Genomic DNA, 14,964 nt, shown 5'->3' with positions numbered 1-14,964 from the left:
TTCGCTAGAGGCTGGCACATACAAGCCCCCTCACAGGCATGGCGTAGGCCCGTTGCCTTCCAAGAGGTTTAACAATGGAGCAAAAGTTGAGTTTCTTGCCAAAGAAACAAGGGATTTTTTCCAGGGCCGCCCAGAGAATTCAGGAGGCCTGGGGCAAAGAAATGTTCGGGGCCCCTTCTATAAAAAAATTGCAATACTATATTCTCCTGGGGGCCCTTGCGGGGCCCACGGCAAATTGCCCCACTTGCTCCCCCCCACGGGCGCCCCTGGGAAAAATAAACCTTCCGCATTTCGGCACAAACCCAGTTTTGAGAAAACTTCTTTACAAGGTATCACTGGTTCTCAGCATCAGCTAAAAGGCACTAAAGCCCATTAAAAGGGTTGGACAAATATTTTCCATCAAAACTTTTTCTGGATCGAAAACTAGGGGGTTTAAAAAAGCAGAAAAAAATCACGGACAATGTCTGCTTTCCTTCAAAATTTGTTGTGGTTTTTTTAATTGAAAAGCTGAAATTAGTCTGCCAAAACCTGAACATGGTTTGAGGTGTCAGAAGTGTGTGGCCAAATATTTGCTGCTTGCTGTGTTTGATTGTTTAAAGAAACAATAAAAAAATTCTGCTTAAAAAAAATCCAAAACTTTTGAACCACCTCAGCTTGTAACCAAACACCTGAGCCCCTCCAGGCAGAGATTCTTCCAGGTTTCTGATACTCTGCTGGCTTCCTTGACTCATATCTGTCTCCATAACTTTGGGTTCATTTAGCTTAGAACATAAGAACAGCCATACTGGGTCAAACCAAAGGCCATCCTGCCCAGTATCCTGTCTACCGACAATGGCCAATGCCAAGTGCCCCAGAGGGAGTGAACCTATCAGGTAATGATCAAGTGATCTCGCTCCTGCCATCCATCTCCACTCTCTGACAAACAGAGGCTAGGGACACCATTCCTTACCCAGCCTGGCTAATAGCCATTAATGGACTTAATCTCCATGCATTTATCTGTTTCCTAGAGACTGGCTCCATGGGGTCCCTCACAAACTGGAGATGGTTACTGTGGGTTTGTCTTTAGTAAAGCTTATGTACATACTCCACGAACTGAGCATTTGAGCTTGTTCCAGAATCTGGGATGAGCCTATGTTGTGAAAACTGAAATGCTCAAAATAGCACATGCATGTGAATGGACAAAGGGTGCTAAAATTAAATTAATCCAGGGGTTCTCAAACTGGGGGTCAGGATCCCTCAGGGGGTCACGAGGTTATTACTGGGGGTCGTGAGCTGTCAGCCTCCACCTCAAACCCCGCGTTGCCTCCAGCATTTATAATAGTGTTAAATATATAAAAAAGAGTTTTCAATTTATAAAGGGGGGGGGGGTCGCATCAGAGGTTTGCTATGTGAAAGGGTCACCAGGACAAAAGTTTGAGAACCACTGAATTAACCCCTCTGAAGCCTCAGGGAATGCAGGGGAGGGGGTTCTCCCTTCGTAGGGTTGGGAAGGATATTGCTCTTCTCATGTGATCCCTCCCCCCAGTGGCTAATTTTAAATGAAGCTACCCTCCCCTGACATGAATCTCCCTATGGCACTGAAATTACATAGACTATAATTTGGCATTTGAGAAGTGAAAGGGACGGGAGCCCTAATGGAAAAGCTAACAGCTTGGCTCTTCTGCAAGCCTCAAACTGCTGAATGAGCTTCAGGGTAGGGAAGGCTGTGCCTCCCAAACAGCCTGGCCCTGCCCCCTATCTGACCCCACCTACTGCCTGCCCCCGACTGCCCCCCTTAGAATCCCTGACCCATCCTGCTCCTTGTCCCCTCACCATCCCCCAGAGACACCCCCCACCACCACCCTGGGACCCCACCCCTGCTCCCTGTCTGCCCCAACCCCTATCCAGCCCCTGACTCCTGACAGAGCCCCGAATGCCCACAATCCAACCCCATTCCCTGCCCCTGACCACTCCCCCAACCTCTGCCCCACCCTGTGCCCTGACTGTCCCCAGGACTCCCTGCCCCTTAGCCAACCCCCCCGGCCCCAGCCTCATAACCCCAGCTCCCTACTCACCCGGAGCCTCAGCGCCTCGCCCGACAGCTGCAGCGTGTCTCCACCGGGGCCTGAGCCCCGCCCCGCTCAGAGCCGCGTGGTTAGGGGCGGGGCTGTGAGCTCCCACCGAGCGGAGGGAGCTGAGCTCAGCCCGGAGCTCCCAGCCCTGCCCCCTCACCACGCGGCTCTGAGCGGGGCGGGGCTCAGGGGCCCCGCCGGAGACACGCCGCTTGATGCGCTAGGGCTCCAGGAGAGGGGCAGAGGCGGGAGCCTCAGCTGATCTCTTGGGGGCCCCTGCAGAGCCCGGGGCCCGGGGCAAATTGCCCCACTGGCCCCCCTCTCTGGGCGGCCCTGATTTTTTCCAGCCCTGATGCACTCCGGGCTGTGACCCAGGGGACACAAAGCTCCTCTCAGTGATGGGGAGCAGAGGGTAAAATCTGCATGGTGAGGCAGGTGAGACACATTCTTGGCCTTTTATGGAAGAAACGCGCGGAAAGAGACGGGTCTAGTTGGTTGGGTATGAGACTAGGACTCAGAAGAGTTGGGTTCTAGTCCCAGCTCTGTTCCTGCTACGTGTCCTTGGGCAATTCCCTCCCTCTGTTTTTCTGTCCCACCTCTTGTCCATTTAGTCTAGAAGCTCTTTATGGCCGTGTGGGTGCAGCACGCTGGGTGCTGCCTTTATGCAAATAATGACCGAGGGGAAGGGGCATAGCGGGAAATAGCAAAACGCTGCCATGGCAAAGAGAGAGAAGGGGAGTCTGAGAAAGAGCTGCTGGAGCACGGCCCAAGGGAAGGATCCGCGAGTGCTCTGGACTCTCCCCGTTGATTGACTTGTTTGCTGAAGTCCAGGTGAAGGGGATTTTAGCCACAAGGATTTCTGTGAGAAGTAAAAGCGTTATGGATAAATATCAGGGAGAGCTTAGCTTTCTTCTGTGGCCCTGCTCCTACTTCCTCAAGGGATGTCCCCAGGGATGGTGAATGATAGGCCACTGCTGATCTGAATGCCAGAGGGTGTCAGCATAAAAGCTCTGCCTGCTGATCCAAACCTGCTGGTTCACCGGCCAACCCTTTGACTGTTTGAGTGGATAAATGTGTGTGATTTTATTGGCAAACTGTTTCCTCCAAAAACTTGTCACTGATGTTGTATAATTTGGTTGCCTGAGTCCCATGGTCTTTCTCTGCTTCCTGATTGGCCAGCTGAAATGTTGGGTTAATAAGCAGGCGAATGTCGAATTCCAGCACTTGTTCATGGCTGCGATTTCTGGGAGAATCGGTCATGGCCATTTCCGCAGCAGCTCAACCGCTTTCCCCAATCCACGGCAATGACTGACGATGCGCCCATCCCCCATGCGTCATCACCAACTCAGTGCTGCTGTATGTGAAATGGTCACAAAGCGGGGGCCAGAACCCCAGTGGTGTAAATTGGTGCAGCACCACTGACTTCAAGGGGTTTTTGTCCCCTCCATTTGGGGCCAGATTAGTAAACCGCTGCGTGGCAACTCCAGCTGGGGCTATGCTGGGGGTCAGGCTGGGCAGGTCTCTTCTGGCTTCGGCTTCCACAGGCCGGATCGGCAGCGAGTGTCGAGCTGACGTCATCCGTCTGAGGGCTCGGTGGATTCGCCCCGCGGGGCCCTGGGCCTGGGGGTCACAGCAGGATCTGGGAATGGACGTTGGGCCGCTGCTCACTGCGCAGTGTTAGGAATAGGGGGATCCCCTGGGTCCAGCTGTTTCCAAACAACCCGTTTACCAGCCGTGCAGGGCCTGGCCGCATGTCGGGGTCTGCGGGCTTCTGCCATAGACCCCCGTGAGCGCCACCAGAGAGCAAAGAAACTAGTTTAAAGGGACATCACCCAATTCCCTGCACTCCCCTGGGCAGAGCCCACACACCCTTCTCCTAGTACTCCAGGGGAGGGGCGGGGCTGGGTGTATCCCGAACGCGGAGGGGACCCATGGGGCTGGGGGTCTGTAATGCTGAGCGTGGCGCCCCCTTCTGGCGACTAGCTCCAGTTCAGCGCCCCCTTTCTTCTCCTCCACCATTGCAGCTCCCGGAGTCGCGGCTGCCCCATGTCTCGGCCATCCGGCCAGGTCACACTGTGATCCCCATTCTGGGGGAGCCTTTCAAAGTCAGACCCCTCTGTCCTATGCCTGCTAGTGAAACCCTTCCTCCGGGCTCCCAGCCCCCCCTCGGGGCTTCCTAGCCCCCCTCGCCTCAGGCCCCCACCACTGGGCCCAGCCCTCGGGCTGTAGAGAAGCCCCACCTGTCCCGTCCCAGGCGAGCTTCCTTCTAGCCAGCGCCCTGCACGCAGCCTGAGTCACTTCCCCTTTGCAGCTTAACTGGCTGATCGGGCCCCCCCTTAGCCCCGCTCTGTAAGGGCTGGTGCAGGGAGGGGATCGCAGGGTCCTGGTCTGGAAAAGGTTGGGCCCCTGATCCGGGGGGTGGGGGAGGAGTTGTGCTGCCAGGATTGGGGCCCTGCACGTAACAGGGAAGAAAGGAGAATAGAATGGGGGGGGGGGTTAGATGGAGCAGACAGACTGACTGACAGACCACGCCCCCTGCAATGGGTGGGGGGTGCCTCCATGGTCCTTCGCCCCCATGCGTCCCCAGCCGTGGTGTTTGTGACCCCCTCCCCCACTTTCCCCTCTCAGACATCGACGAGTGCAACAAGACCCCAGATATCTGTGGCCCCAACGCCACGTGTATCAACACCATCGGGAGCTACTGGTGTGAGTGCCGGGCCGGCTACGTCCCCTCCAACAGGAACACGACCCTGTGCCAAGGTGGGTCCTGCCGCGGGGGGCATGGAGGGGACACCTGGGGGGCTGGGCAGGGCCTGGGGTTACACAGGCAGAGGTCTTGCCCGAGGGGGCAGGGCGCTGGGAACTGGTCTGGGATGTTGCGCCAGCCCCCTACCCCCCATGGACGGGGTCCCTCTGGGTCTCAGCCCTGGCCGGGGGGAGCTCAGCCTCCAGGCTGTCACCTCCCCCAGCCCAGCCTGTCCGTCCACTGGGGTGTTTCCGGTTGTCTCAGATCCACAGGCACCAGCGAGCCCAGGTCTGGCTCTGGGAGCGGAGCAGGGCCAGGCCGGGGAGGAGTGAGCAGGGCAGCCAGGGGCCGGGCGTCTCCCCCCCAGCAGTGCCTGTATTCCTGCTGCACGGCTGGATTCTCTGCCCTGGGAAGAGGCAGCAGGGGGCGCAGTCTGTGCCTAGGGGCCACTGTGGGGCCAGCCCGGGGCTCCCTGCTGGATTCTCCCCCCACCCCCAACACACCCCAGAACCACCCACAGCTGGGGGCAGAGGGCTGAGGGGAGATACGGCTGGGATGATTCCACAGCCCCCACCCCCACCCCACTGCGGCTCAGTCCCCCTAGGACGGGGAGGGGGGACGGTTCCTTTCACAGAGACCGGCTTGTGGGCAGAGGATGGGGAGAAGGGGCTGCGCACATGTGTGGGGCTGAGTGTGTGTGTGGGGGGTCACTGCTCCCCATGCTGCGGGGAGTGAGGGGAGGCTGCTGCTGCCCCCTGTTGGAGGGAATGAGTCCTGCTCTCTGTGCCTGGCTCTGGTGCATGCACCTACCCAGCCAGACCCTGCATGTCCCCCCACCCATCTCTCACTCCTCCTCCCTTTCCATCCCCAGAGCTCACCTGCCCCCAGCTGCTGGATGATGACAACTCTGCCGGAGCCAAGGTGAGTGGGGCACAGACACCGGGGTGGGGGGGATAGATCCCGATTCCCCTTTAGGGCCACGTTGCTTTTCACTGATCTCGCCCAATGAGGATTCTGGGGCTAAACTCGCCCCTGGGCAAAGAGCCAGTGGCCAGTCCCTGGAGCCCCTGCAGTCCAGCCACGGCCCAGGCCTTTGCCCCCGGGGTGATTCTCACCCTCCAGGATCAGCAGCATCAGGCTGCGGCAACACGCTTCAGCTTGCAACCGCCGTCCCCCAGGGGCGGATTGTCTAGTGTTACTGGGGCTGTCTCATGGGGGATGGGAGAGCAGGGGGTGACTTTAGGTGAGAGGGTCCCTGAGCCTGTAACCTGAGCCAGGAGGAGGGTGGGGCCAGGTGACACCTTTGCCCAGGAAACTGGACAAAGAGAGAGGAGGAGCTGGGGTGGGGCGGGGGAGTGAGTCGGCTGGAGGGGTTTCCAGTTTTGGGCTGCCTGGGAAGACGCAGGGAACCCCGAGTCTGGGGTCTAAGCTCCTTGTCCCCCAGAGGGACCTGGCTGAGGGGTCCTGGTTGTACCTACAAGCCCTGCTTGGGACTGTTCCTGTCGTCTAATAAACCTTCTGTTGTACTGGCTGGCTGAGAGTCAGGGTGAATCACAGGGGGTGCAGGGCCCTGACTCCTCCATACTCCATGACACCTTGCAAATGCCATGCACCCCCTAAGGGCCAGACGGGGCATTGCCCGCGCTCCCTCTGGCATCTGGCTTCTGAGCCGAGGGATCCTCTCGGGACAGGGGGATGTGGACTGTGATTCTGTGATCTCTTTTCCTGAGCCAGGCCTGGGCCTTGTTTTGCAGAACCTCCTAGGCAGCTTCCAGACACAGGGGGGAAGTCTCTGCAAGGCGGCGCTGGAAGAGCTGAAGCAGATGAACTCTCAGGACGCTGAGGGAAAGCTGCAGGTGCCAAGCCAAAGTTCGGGGCCTTGCTGGGTTTGTTCTCGTTACGGGGAGGAATTGTTGCTCCTACTCGGATCTAGTCTCAGGGTGATCTATAGGGATGCAGCGCCTGGAACAGGAGATAAATAAACAGCAGCACTGCCCAGAAATTCCCATGCCTGCCTCCCCAGTGGGCTCTGTGCCCAAGAAGCTGGCTCTCCTAGGTTCCTAGGCTAGACGGCACCATTGTTATCATCTAGTCTGACCTCCCAGGTAGCGATGTCAATGGCAGGAGAACTTGTCTTTCCTTTCAGGGGGATTGTGGGAGGGCAGTGGAGGACTAGCAATCTGGGAATGGGGGGCGCGGCAGGGGCTCAGATACTGTGACACCAACACCCCCCACGTTTGCTTGGCCAGGGCTCCTTGGCCATTCTGGAGAAGCAGATAAATCTGGTCGGGCAGCAGAGCGAGAGCGTGGAGCGGAGACACCGGATCGCGACGGAGCTGATGGCCCTAGTGGAGAAGCTGCTGGGAACGCTGGGCCTGACCGTGCGTGATAGGATCAGCATTGCATCCCCCAACGGCACAGGTCAGCACCTGGCCACGCGGCCCCAGTTGGGCTTTCATACCCACAGACTACACTCCCACCCCACTCACCACAGCGCCCCCTGCTGGGAGATGGGAGCTCCCCCCCGACAGCCAGTGCTCCCACCCCACTCCCCACAGTGCCCTCTGCTGGGAGACAGCAGCTCCTCCCCCAGCCAGTGCTCCCCACAGTGCCCCCTGCTGGGAGAGGCTGGGACTGGAGTAGCTGGGAGCTCCCGCCACAGCCAGGAAAGCACCTTGCCTAGCTAAGGTGTCCTCTCCCTGTTCTGTGGTGTGAGCCCTGGCTGGCATTGTGGTTGCAGAGCTGGGGCTGGTGGTCAGGCAGGCTGGGAACCAGAGCCAGGAGACCGTGACGCTGCAGCAGAGCAAGACGCAGATGGAATTAAAGTGGGCCAGAGCCCCAGGGCAGAAAAACGAAGGTATGTGGTCATCCCCTGTACTGGGGTGTGCATAGAGATGGGCACGGCCAGGGCATTGGGAGCAGCAGCACAGCACCCCCTGGTGCCAGGCTGAGGTGTGTAGGGGGACAGGGCATGGTCAGGGCATTGGGGGTAGCACCCCCAGCAGCACAGCGCCCCCTGGCACCTGTCTGCCCCAGGGCCCCTCCTGTCCCCATTTCATCCATCTCCTCTGTCTCTCACAGGCTTCACGCTGGCCGGGCTGGTGACATACCAGGGGATGAGCCCCATCCTGGACGGTGCTGGGCGGGTGGAGGCGCCCGAGTGGGATAAGATCGGCCGGACGGGGAAGTGGGCGCAGAAGCCGGGGCGGCCCAGCTACCGTGTGCTGTCTCCAGTGGTGTCGGCCTTCATCAGTGACCCGAACCCCCAGGCACTCGACCTCTCTGTCAGCATCCGCTTCAGCCACCCGGTGCCGGTGAGCCCCTGGGCTGGGCATGGGGGGAGGAGAGCCTGGGGCACTGGGGGGCAGAGCTGGGCCCATCTCTAGTAACACCCCCCTCACACTCTGGGCAGCAGGCAAATCCGCCTCCCACACAGGGACAAACTGATGCTCTGTGCCCCCAGCCCAGCCCCTCATACCCTCCAGACCTGCCCTCTTGGGCCCTGGGAAGTCCTGCCCCCCATGTGGCCCCAGCCAGCCCTCCACCCCTCTCCTGCCCCCCATGCACCAAGCGTCTCTCTGTCCCCAGGAGAACAAGACCGACCTGAGCCTCCTCTGCGCATACTGGGAGCCTGGCAGCAGGCGCTGGGCCACCGACGGCTGCACCCTGCAGAAGTTGAACGCCACCATCACCCGCTGCCAGTGCAACCACCTGACCAGCTTCGCCGTGCTCATGGCCTTCTACGAGCTGGAGGTAGGCGCGGCCCTCGCTGGGGCCTCGGGGCTGGGCTGGTTCTGCTCTTCCCCTCAATCCTCCCCAGCGGAGCAGGAGTCACTCCAGATTCCCCCCAGAGTAAAGCCATTCCCCACCGGGGCGGGGCCCTGGATCTGATCAGGGGCACAAGCAGCCTCCCCCCTCCCCTAGGGCTCAGGGGGACTCCCCATGTAGCAGCGACCGATGTGCCTGGCCGGGAAGCTGTGGGGCAGAAGGGGCAGGGGGCTCACCCCATTGCATTGCAGGGCAGGGAGCCATCCCCATCCCCATCCCCATCCCCATCGCACAGAGGCAGGGAGGGGTTAAATGCCTCACTCAAGGAGACACAGGGAGGTGACATCAGAGCTGGAAAATGAACCCAGGAGTCCTGCCCCCAGTCCCCTCCTCTGACCCCTAGATCCTGCTCCCCTCCCAGAGCTGGTAGAACCCAGGAGTCCTGAGCTGCAGCACCGTAGCCACAAGCGCATCCATCTGGTCTAAAAGCAGCTCCCTGCCGGGGAGGGGCTTCCTCCTGCCAGGCGGGGGCGCTCTGCTCTCTGCCACAGGGGAACGGCCCTGGCCCCTGGCACTTTCTGGCGCCCCCGTCCTGCAGGGATCGGTGCCAGGGACTCCCCCTTGGTGGGTGGGGACCCTAGAGCCCCCTCAGCTTCCCATGGCCCTGGGGCTGTGGGTCAGCCCCTCAGGGGCGGGGGCAGGCTGGGCAGCATCAAATCCATCTGGGCGGCTGGACCCAGCCAGACTCTGGTTCCCGCAGGCTGCCAGTGTCGCCACTAGGGGGCGCTCCCAGCCGCAGCGCAGAGCGAGGCCGACAGGCTAGTCCGGCTGTCCCCTAACGCCCGGCCGGGCTGCTGCCTTGGGGGGAGGGGGACCCTGACTAACGCCCTCACCCCACCCACCCCCGGCACAGGACTGGACCCTGGACGTCATCACCAAGGTGGGGCTGGTGATCTCGCTGCTGTGCCTGCTGCTGGCCATCGTCACCTTCCTCTTCTGCCGCGCCCTCAAGGGCCCCCGCACCACCATCCACCTGCACCTCTGCCTGGCGCTCTTCATCGCCTACACCGTCTTCCTCACCGGCACCTCCAGCACCGGCAACAAGGTACCCGCCCCCGCCAGCCTCGGGCCCAGCGCCCCCTGCTGGGAGCTCCTTCCCCCAGCCAGCCTCAGGTCCCGCTCCCAACAGCGACCCCCCCGCCAGCCTTGGTCCCCACTCCCCACAGTGCCCTCTACAGGGAGCTCCCCCCAGCCAGTGCTCCTGCCCCGCTCCCCACTGCGCCCCCTGCTGCCCGGGGCTGGGGCTGGAGGAGCTGGGAGCCCGGCCCTGACGTCCCACGTCCCGTTGGCTGCAGGTGGTGTGCCGCGTGGTGGCCGGGCTCCTGCACTATTTCTTCCTGGCCGCCTTCTGCTGGATGTGCCTGGAGGGCGCCGAGCTCTACCTGCTGGTGGTTCAGGTCTTCACCCCCCACGGCCTCAGGCGCCGCTACATGTTCCTGCTGGGCTACGGAGTGCCGGCCCTCATCGTGGGCGTCTCGGCCGCCACCTACAGCCAGGGCTACGGCACGGCGCGCCAGTGAGTCACCGGCCCAGGGGGGCAGGCCCAGTGCTCGCGGCCAGGGGCTCGAGGGGAACAGGGCACCGTGCCCAGGCAGCACACGGGGGCAGGAGCGGCTCAGCCGGGCGGCCGCTGCCATCCGGGCCCACCAGGGGAGGGGAGGGTGGGACCCCATGGGGTGGGTGAGGCCAGCGTGAGGGAGGGGGGCACCTTCCTGCTGCTTGGGCCAGGGCCCCAGCCCAGGACACTTGAACAACACAGGGAAGCTCCCGGGCACCATGGGGCGGGGGGAGGGGAGGCTGGCAAGTCTCCATCCCCCACTCTGCTGGTAGGGGGGGCAGACCCCACCCTGCAGTGCCCCCTGCTGGCAGGTGAGTGACTGACCCGTGTCTGTCCCTCCCCACACAGCTGCTGGCTCTCGCTGGAGAAGCAATTCATTTGGAGCTTCCTGGCGCCCGTCTGCATCATCATCTTGGTAAATCCCTCCCCCAGCCCAGCCCCCTGCCAGCACCTGGCCGGCCCCTGAGGGCCTGGCTGGCAGCTGCCCTCGCTTCTTTCCCCGGCCACCCAGCCCCCTCTCTGGGGCAGCTAGGCCCCTCGCTCCCCCCCCCCCACCCCAAGTCCCCATCCTCCAGGGGCCGAGCTGGGTCACTATGGGGAGTGGGGCACCCCTGGCCCAGGCAAGGGGCTGCCCCAGGGGCTGCACAGCTGGCAGATCCCATAGCCCCCACCCCCGGGACACAGCTGCCCCCCTCCCAACCCGCCTCTCCCCTGCCCCCGGCAGGTCAACGCCGTGATCTTCGTGGTCACCGTCTGGAAGCTGTCGCTGAAATTCGCTGACATCAACCCTGACATGAGCCAGCTGAAGAAGCTCAGGTAGCGGGCGCGGCCCCCGGGGCAGCAGAGACCCTGGCAGTGCCCTGCTGCCCCCCGTCGGGGGAGGGGGAGCTGGGGGGGCATAAGAGTAGTGAGATGTCACCCCCCCATGCATGGAGGGAGGGAGCCACATATGAGTGACATATGGCTGGGGGGCAGAGTCTGGGGAGGTGGGGCTGTGTGCAGGAGACGTCAGTCACATGCAGGGGGGGGGTTCAGACTCGAGGGGTGGGGCCCCGAGGGGGGAGGGGAGCTGGGCCGTGGTGGAGGGGCGGGGCCATGTGACTGGTTCCCCTCCCCCGCAGGGTGCTCACCATCACGGCCATCGCCCAGCTCTGCATCCTGGGCACCACCTGGATCTTCGGCATGTTCCAGTTCAACCAGCGCAGCCTGGTCGCCTCCTACATCTTCACCGTCCTCAACAGCCTGCAGGGGCTCTTCATCTTCCTGCTGCACTGTCTGCTCAAGAAACAGGCCTGTCTCCCCCCCAGGCAGCGCTCAACCCCTGCCCCACAGCCCCCCACCCCCCCAGGCACCCCCACCGCCGGCGTTCAACCCCCACCCCATAGCACCCCCCAGGCACCCCTACAGCCAACGCTCACCCCCTGCTCCACATAGCCTCCCCGGGGCTCCTTCCACAGCCAGTGCTCAACCTCTGCCCCACAGCACCATCCCCAAGCCACACACCCCAGGCTCCCCCTAGCCAGCGCTCAGCCCTCACCCCTCAGTGCCCACCCCCCGGCAGCCCCAGAGCCAGCACTCACCTCTGCTTCACATAGGCCCCCCTGAGGCTCCTTCCACAGCCGGCACTCAACCCCTGCCCCACAGCCCTGCCACTGGGGGCTGCCCCCAGTGCCCTCTGCTGGGAGGGGCTGGGGCTGGCGTAGCTGAGAGCTCCCCCCCCCCGCGCCCAGTTCTGGGCCCTTGTCTCCCTTCAGCTGAGGCCCCACCCCTGCGAGCTCCCCTGCGCCGTGGGGTGACCAGCCCTCTCCTCTCTCCTGCCAGGTGAGGGACGAGTACCGCAGGTGGCTGAGCTGCGGCGGCCTCAAGGGACCGGCCAAGTCCTCCGAGTTCTCCAGCTCGACCATCACGCGGGTAAGGGGGTGGGGGCGGGCCGGGCCGGGCTCCACAACAGCGCAGGAGCCTTCTGCCCTGCAGCCCTTTCCCGTTCCCCCTTTCCCTCCTGCTCCAGCCCCCACAGCCAAACCCCACCCAGCAAGTGTTGGGGGGGTGGGGTTTAGAAACGAGGCAGAGCTGGGCTGGAAAGGAATTAGAAGCCAGAGAGAGGGGCTGGGACCCCTGGGGTCTGTCCCCAGCTGTGGGAGGGGAGGGGGGATGTAGGAGCCAGGACACCTGGGGTCTGTCCCCAGCTCTGAAAGGGGCTGAGAGCCAGGACCCCATGAGTCATTTTGACTCACCCTGTGGCCTTAGGGCCACTAGTGACCAGCCTGGGAGGAGGGGACAGTGGGGGGGTCGACTCCTGCTCTAACCTCCCCCCCCCTTCCAACAGGGGCTCCAGCCGTCGCAGGACTCAGGGTTCTAACTCTCTTGTGCTCAGCCCATTTCTGGACACCGCAGCTTTGCACATGAGAAAACCCGGCCCCCTGCCCCTGGCCTGGCCCTGCCCGTGAGCAGAGACCCACCTTGCACCTGGACTCGCCGCATGCAGATGCTTCAACGATTGCCCAGTGGAACCGTTATGCTGCCCAGCTGCCCCCACCCGCTGGGCACTCACCAGCCCCAGGCCTGCGCGCTGCCAGCATCACCAGCAATAGCGACGGGCAGCAGGGCAGCCACTCAGTCCGATGCGACGTACTCTGGCCACAGGGGGCGCCTTTCCCTTCGGTACGAACGGGTCCCTGGCCTCGCCTGCGGTACGATGCTGGGCCGGGCTGAGCGCGGGCAGTGGAGATGAATCCAGCCAGCAGTGATGAACCCACCCCCCAGAGGACCCCGCCCTCCCCACAGGCACTGCAACATCAGCCACCACCCTTGGCTTCGATGACGGTACGACACGGCCTGAGCTGAAGGAGGCAAGCGGCCCCTGCCTGTGGCAGCCCCCAGGGCTCGGCTGTCTGTGTCTCACTGGTGACACTTTTTTTTTTAAATGATCTTTTTAAAGTTATTAAAATATTAAGTTTTGTGACAAAAACAGCTGCTTCAAGGAGCTACGTCTGTGGTGGCTGGAGAGAACCCAGGAGTCCTGACTCTCAGCCCCGCCTGCTCTAACCCTCTAGATGACACGTTCTGAGGGCAGCTGGGCCCACGGTGATCCTCTGAGTCCAACCAGCTGCAGAACAGGCCCCGCTCTCCCTGGATTAACTCCTGCTCCACTGAGAGCAGAACGTCCCGGCTCCATTTGGAAAGGGCCAGGGCTGAGAATCCACCACGCCCCCGGGGAAGCTGTTCCGGGGTTAATTTACCCTCCCTGCCCCTTTCCAGTGTGACAATTTCGAAGAGCTCATGATCAAAGTCCCAATAGACTGACCAAGTCACCCCTTCCCTGTCTCTCTGCTAATCCCATTGAGCTCCTGTAGTCTGTCATTACAGGGCAGGTTTGCGAATCCTCACGGGCCTTCTGGCCTCTCTCCAATTTATCAGCATCTGTCTGGAAGTGGGGACAGCAGAACTGGACACTAGTTAAGCAGCACTCAGACCAGTGCCAGATACAGAGTAAAATAACTGCCCTGTTCCTACCTGAGCTTCCCCTCCACGCATCCACTGAAAGTTATTTCATTAATAGTAGCATTAGTTATTGTTACTGATCATTAGTACACAAGGAGACTTCAAACATTAAAGTTCAGCACTTGCTTTACCATGGTGCCGATTCAGAATTCTTTCCCACACCCCAAGCAGGAGCTCCTAAACCTCTTGGGTTCTTTTAGTAAAAGCCCGGTTTAAAGAGCCCACTTTCATTTTCTTTGACTTTGTCTCATTCCTCCCGGCTTGTCCTCTCTGTTAACCCCTGGAGTGCTCTGCTAACAAGACGACGCACAACTAAAAAACACAACCCCGATTTGTTTATATATATATTTCTGTCTACACCACTTTCACAGCACTTTCAGAAGTGCTGTGCTGAGTCTTCATTTATTCACTCTGATTTAAGGTTTCACGTGCCAGTAATACATTTTAACATTTTTAGAAGGTCTCCTTCTATAAGGGCTTGGCTACACTTGAAAGTTGCAGCGCTGGTGGAGGCTTTCCAGCGCTGCAATTAGTAACCATCCACACCTGCAAGGCACATCCAGCGCTGCAACTCCCTGGCTGCAGCGCTAGCTGTACACCTGGTCTGGTTGGGGTGTAACGATTGCAGCGCTGGTGATCCAGCGCTGCTCGTCAAGTGTGGACACACACCAGCGCTGTTATTGGCCTCCAGGATATTAGCAGATATCCCAGAATGCTTTTATAAATTACTCTCTTTGTTTTGTTATGCACCCTCTCTTTGTTTTGTTGTGAACTCGGAGCTCCGGAGCTAATGAGGCAGGCAGGGAGTGAGTGTTTGCTTGACAGAGATACAGCGGGGAGTCCGTTTGGATGCAGGCTGTTTGCAATTAAGAGTTAAGACTAAGGGGTCACGAACATTTTCTGATTTTTCAAGGCAGGAAGCTAAACGCACAGTGTTGGCTCCCACAATCCACTCTCTCGCTCTCTCCCCGCTCCCTGTCACACTACACTACCCCCACCCCCCTCTTTTGAAAAGCACGTTGCTGCCACTTGAACGCTGGGATAGCTGCCCATAATGCATCACTCCCAACAGCGCTGCAAATGTGGCCACACACCAGCGCTGGTAGCTGTGAGTGTGGCCACACACCAGCGCTGTCCCTACACAGCTGCACGACCAGCGCTGTAAGTCCCAGCTCTGCAACTTTCAAGTGTAGCCAAGCCCTTTGTCTATAATATATAACTAAACCATTGTTGTATGTAAAGTAAATAAGGTTTTTAAAATGTTTAAGAAGCTTCATTTA

General features: G+C 60.6%; 1 protein-coding gene and 1 long non-coding RNA gene across 6 annotated transcripts in view; one reads left to right on the top strand and one right to left on the bottom strand.

Annotated features, from left to right (window-relative positions):
• LOC120391433 overlaps positions 1–14,964 on the bottom strand; it is a 341,872-nt gene that overhangs the window by 207,088 nt on the left and 119,820 nt on the right. The window lies entirely within an intron of this gene.
• Positions 1–14,964, top strand: part of LOC120391365 (adhesion G protein-coupled receptor E5-like) — a 209,343-nt gene that overhangs the window by 123,104 nt on the left and 71,275 nt on the right. The window contains exons 16-29 of one of the 5 annotated variants that reach the window (XM_039514959.1): positions 4,680–4,811; positions 5,669–5,718; positions 6,552–6,653; positions 7,047–7,218; positions 7,538–7,654; positions 7,879–8,111; positions 8,386–8,550; positions 9,479–9,670; positions 9,921–10,141; positions 10,532–10,598; positions 10,908–10,999; positions 11,305–11,473; positions 12,005–12,094; positions 12,510–13,180. The exons of 1 other annotated variant lie outside the window; for it this stretch is intronic. In XM_039514959.1, coding sequence (XP_039370893.1) covers positions 4,680–4,811; positions 5,669–5,718; positions 6,552–6,653; positions 7,047–7,218; positions 7,538–7,654; positions 7,879–8,111; positions 8,386–8,550; positions 9,479–9,670; positions 9,921–10,141; positions 10,532–10,598; positions 10,908–10,999; positions 11,305–11,473; positions 12,005–12,094; positions 12,510–12,542 — 1,835 coding nt within the window. In that variant the 3' untranslated portion in view covers positions 12,543–13,180. Of the gene's footprint in view, positions 1–4,679; positions 4,812–5,668; positions 5,719–6,551; positions 6,654–7,046; positions 7,219–7,537; positions 7,655–7,878; positions 8,112–8,385; positions 8,551–9,478; positions 9,671–9,920; positions 10,142–10,531; positions 10,599–10,907; positions 11,000–11,304; positions 11,474–12,004; positions 12,095–12,506; positions 13,181–14,964 lie in introns of those variants that run through there. 3 more of the 5 variants (XM_039514958.1, XM_039514960.1, XM_039514961.1) reach the window with 3 other exon arrangements.

The sequence above is a fragment of the Mauremys reevesii genome, linkage group 25, assembly GCF_016161935.1.
Source record: "Mauremys reevesii isolate NIE-2019 linkage group 25, ASM1616193v1, whole genome shotgun sequence".
NCBI classification, from domain to species: Eukaryota; Metazoa; Chordata; order Testudines; family Geoemydidae; genus Mauremys; species Mauremys reevesii.
This window is presented reverse-complemented; position numbering and strand designations above follow the sequence as displayed.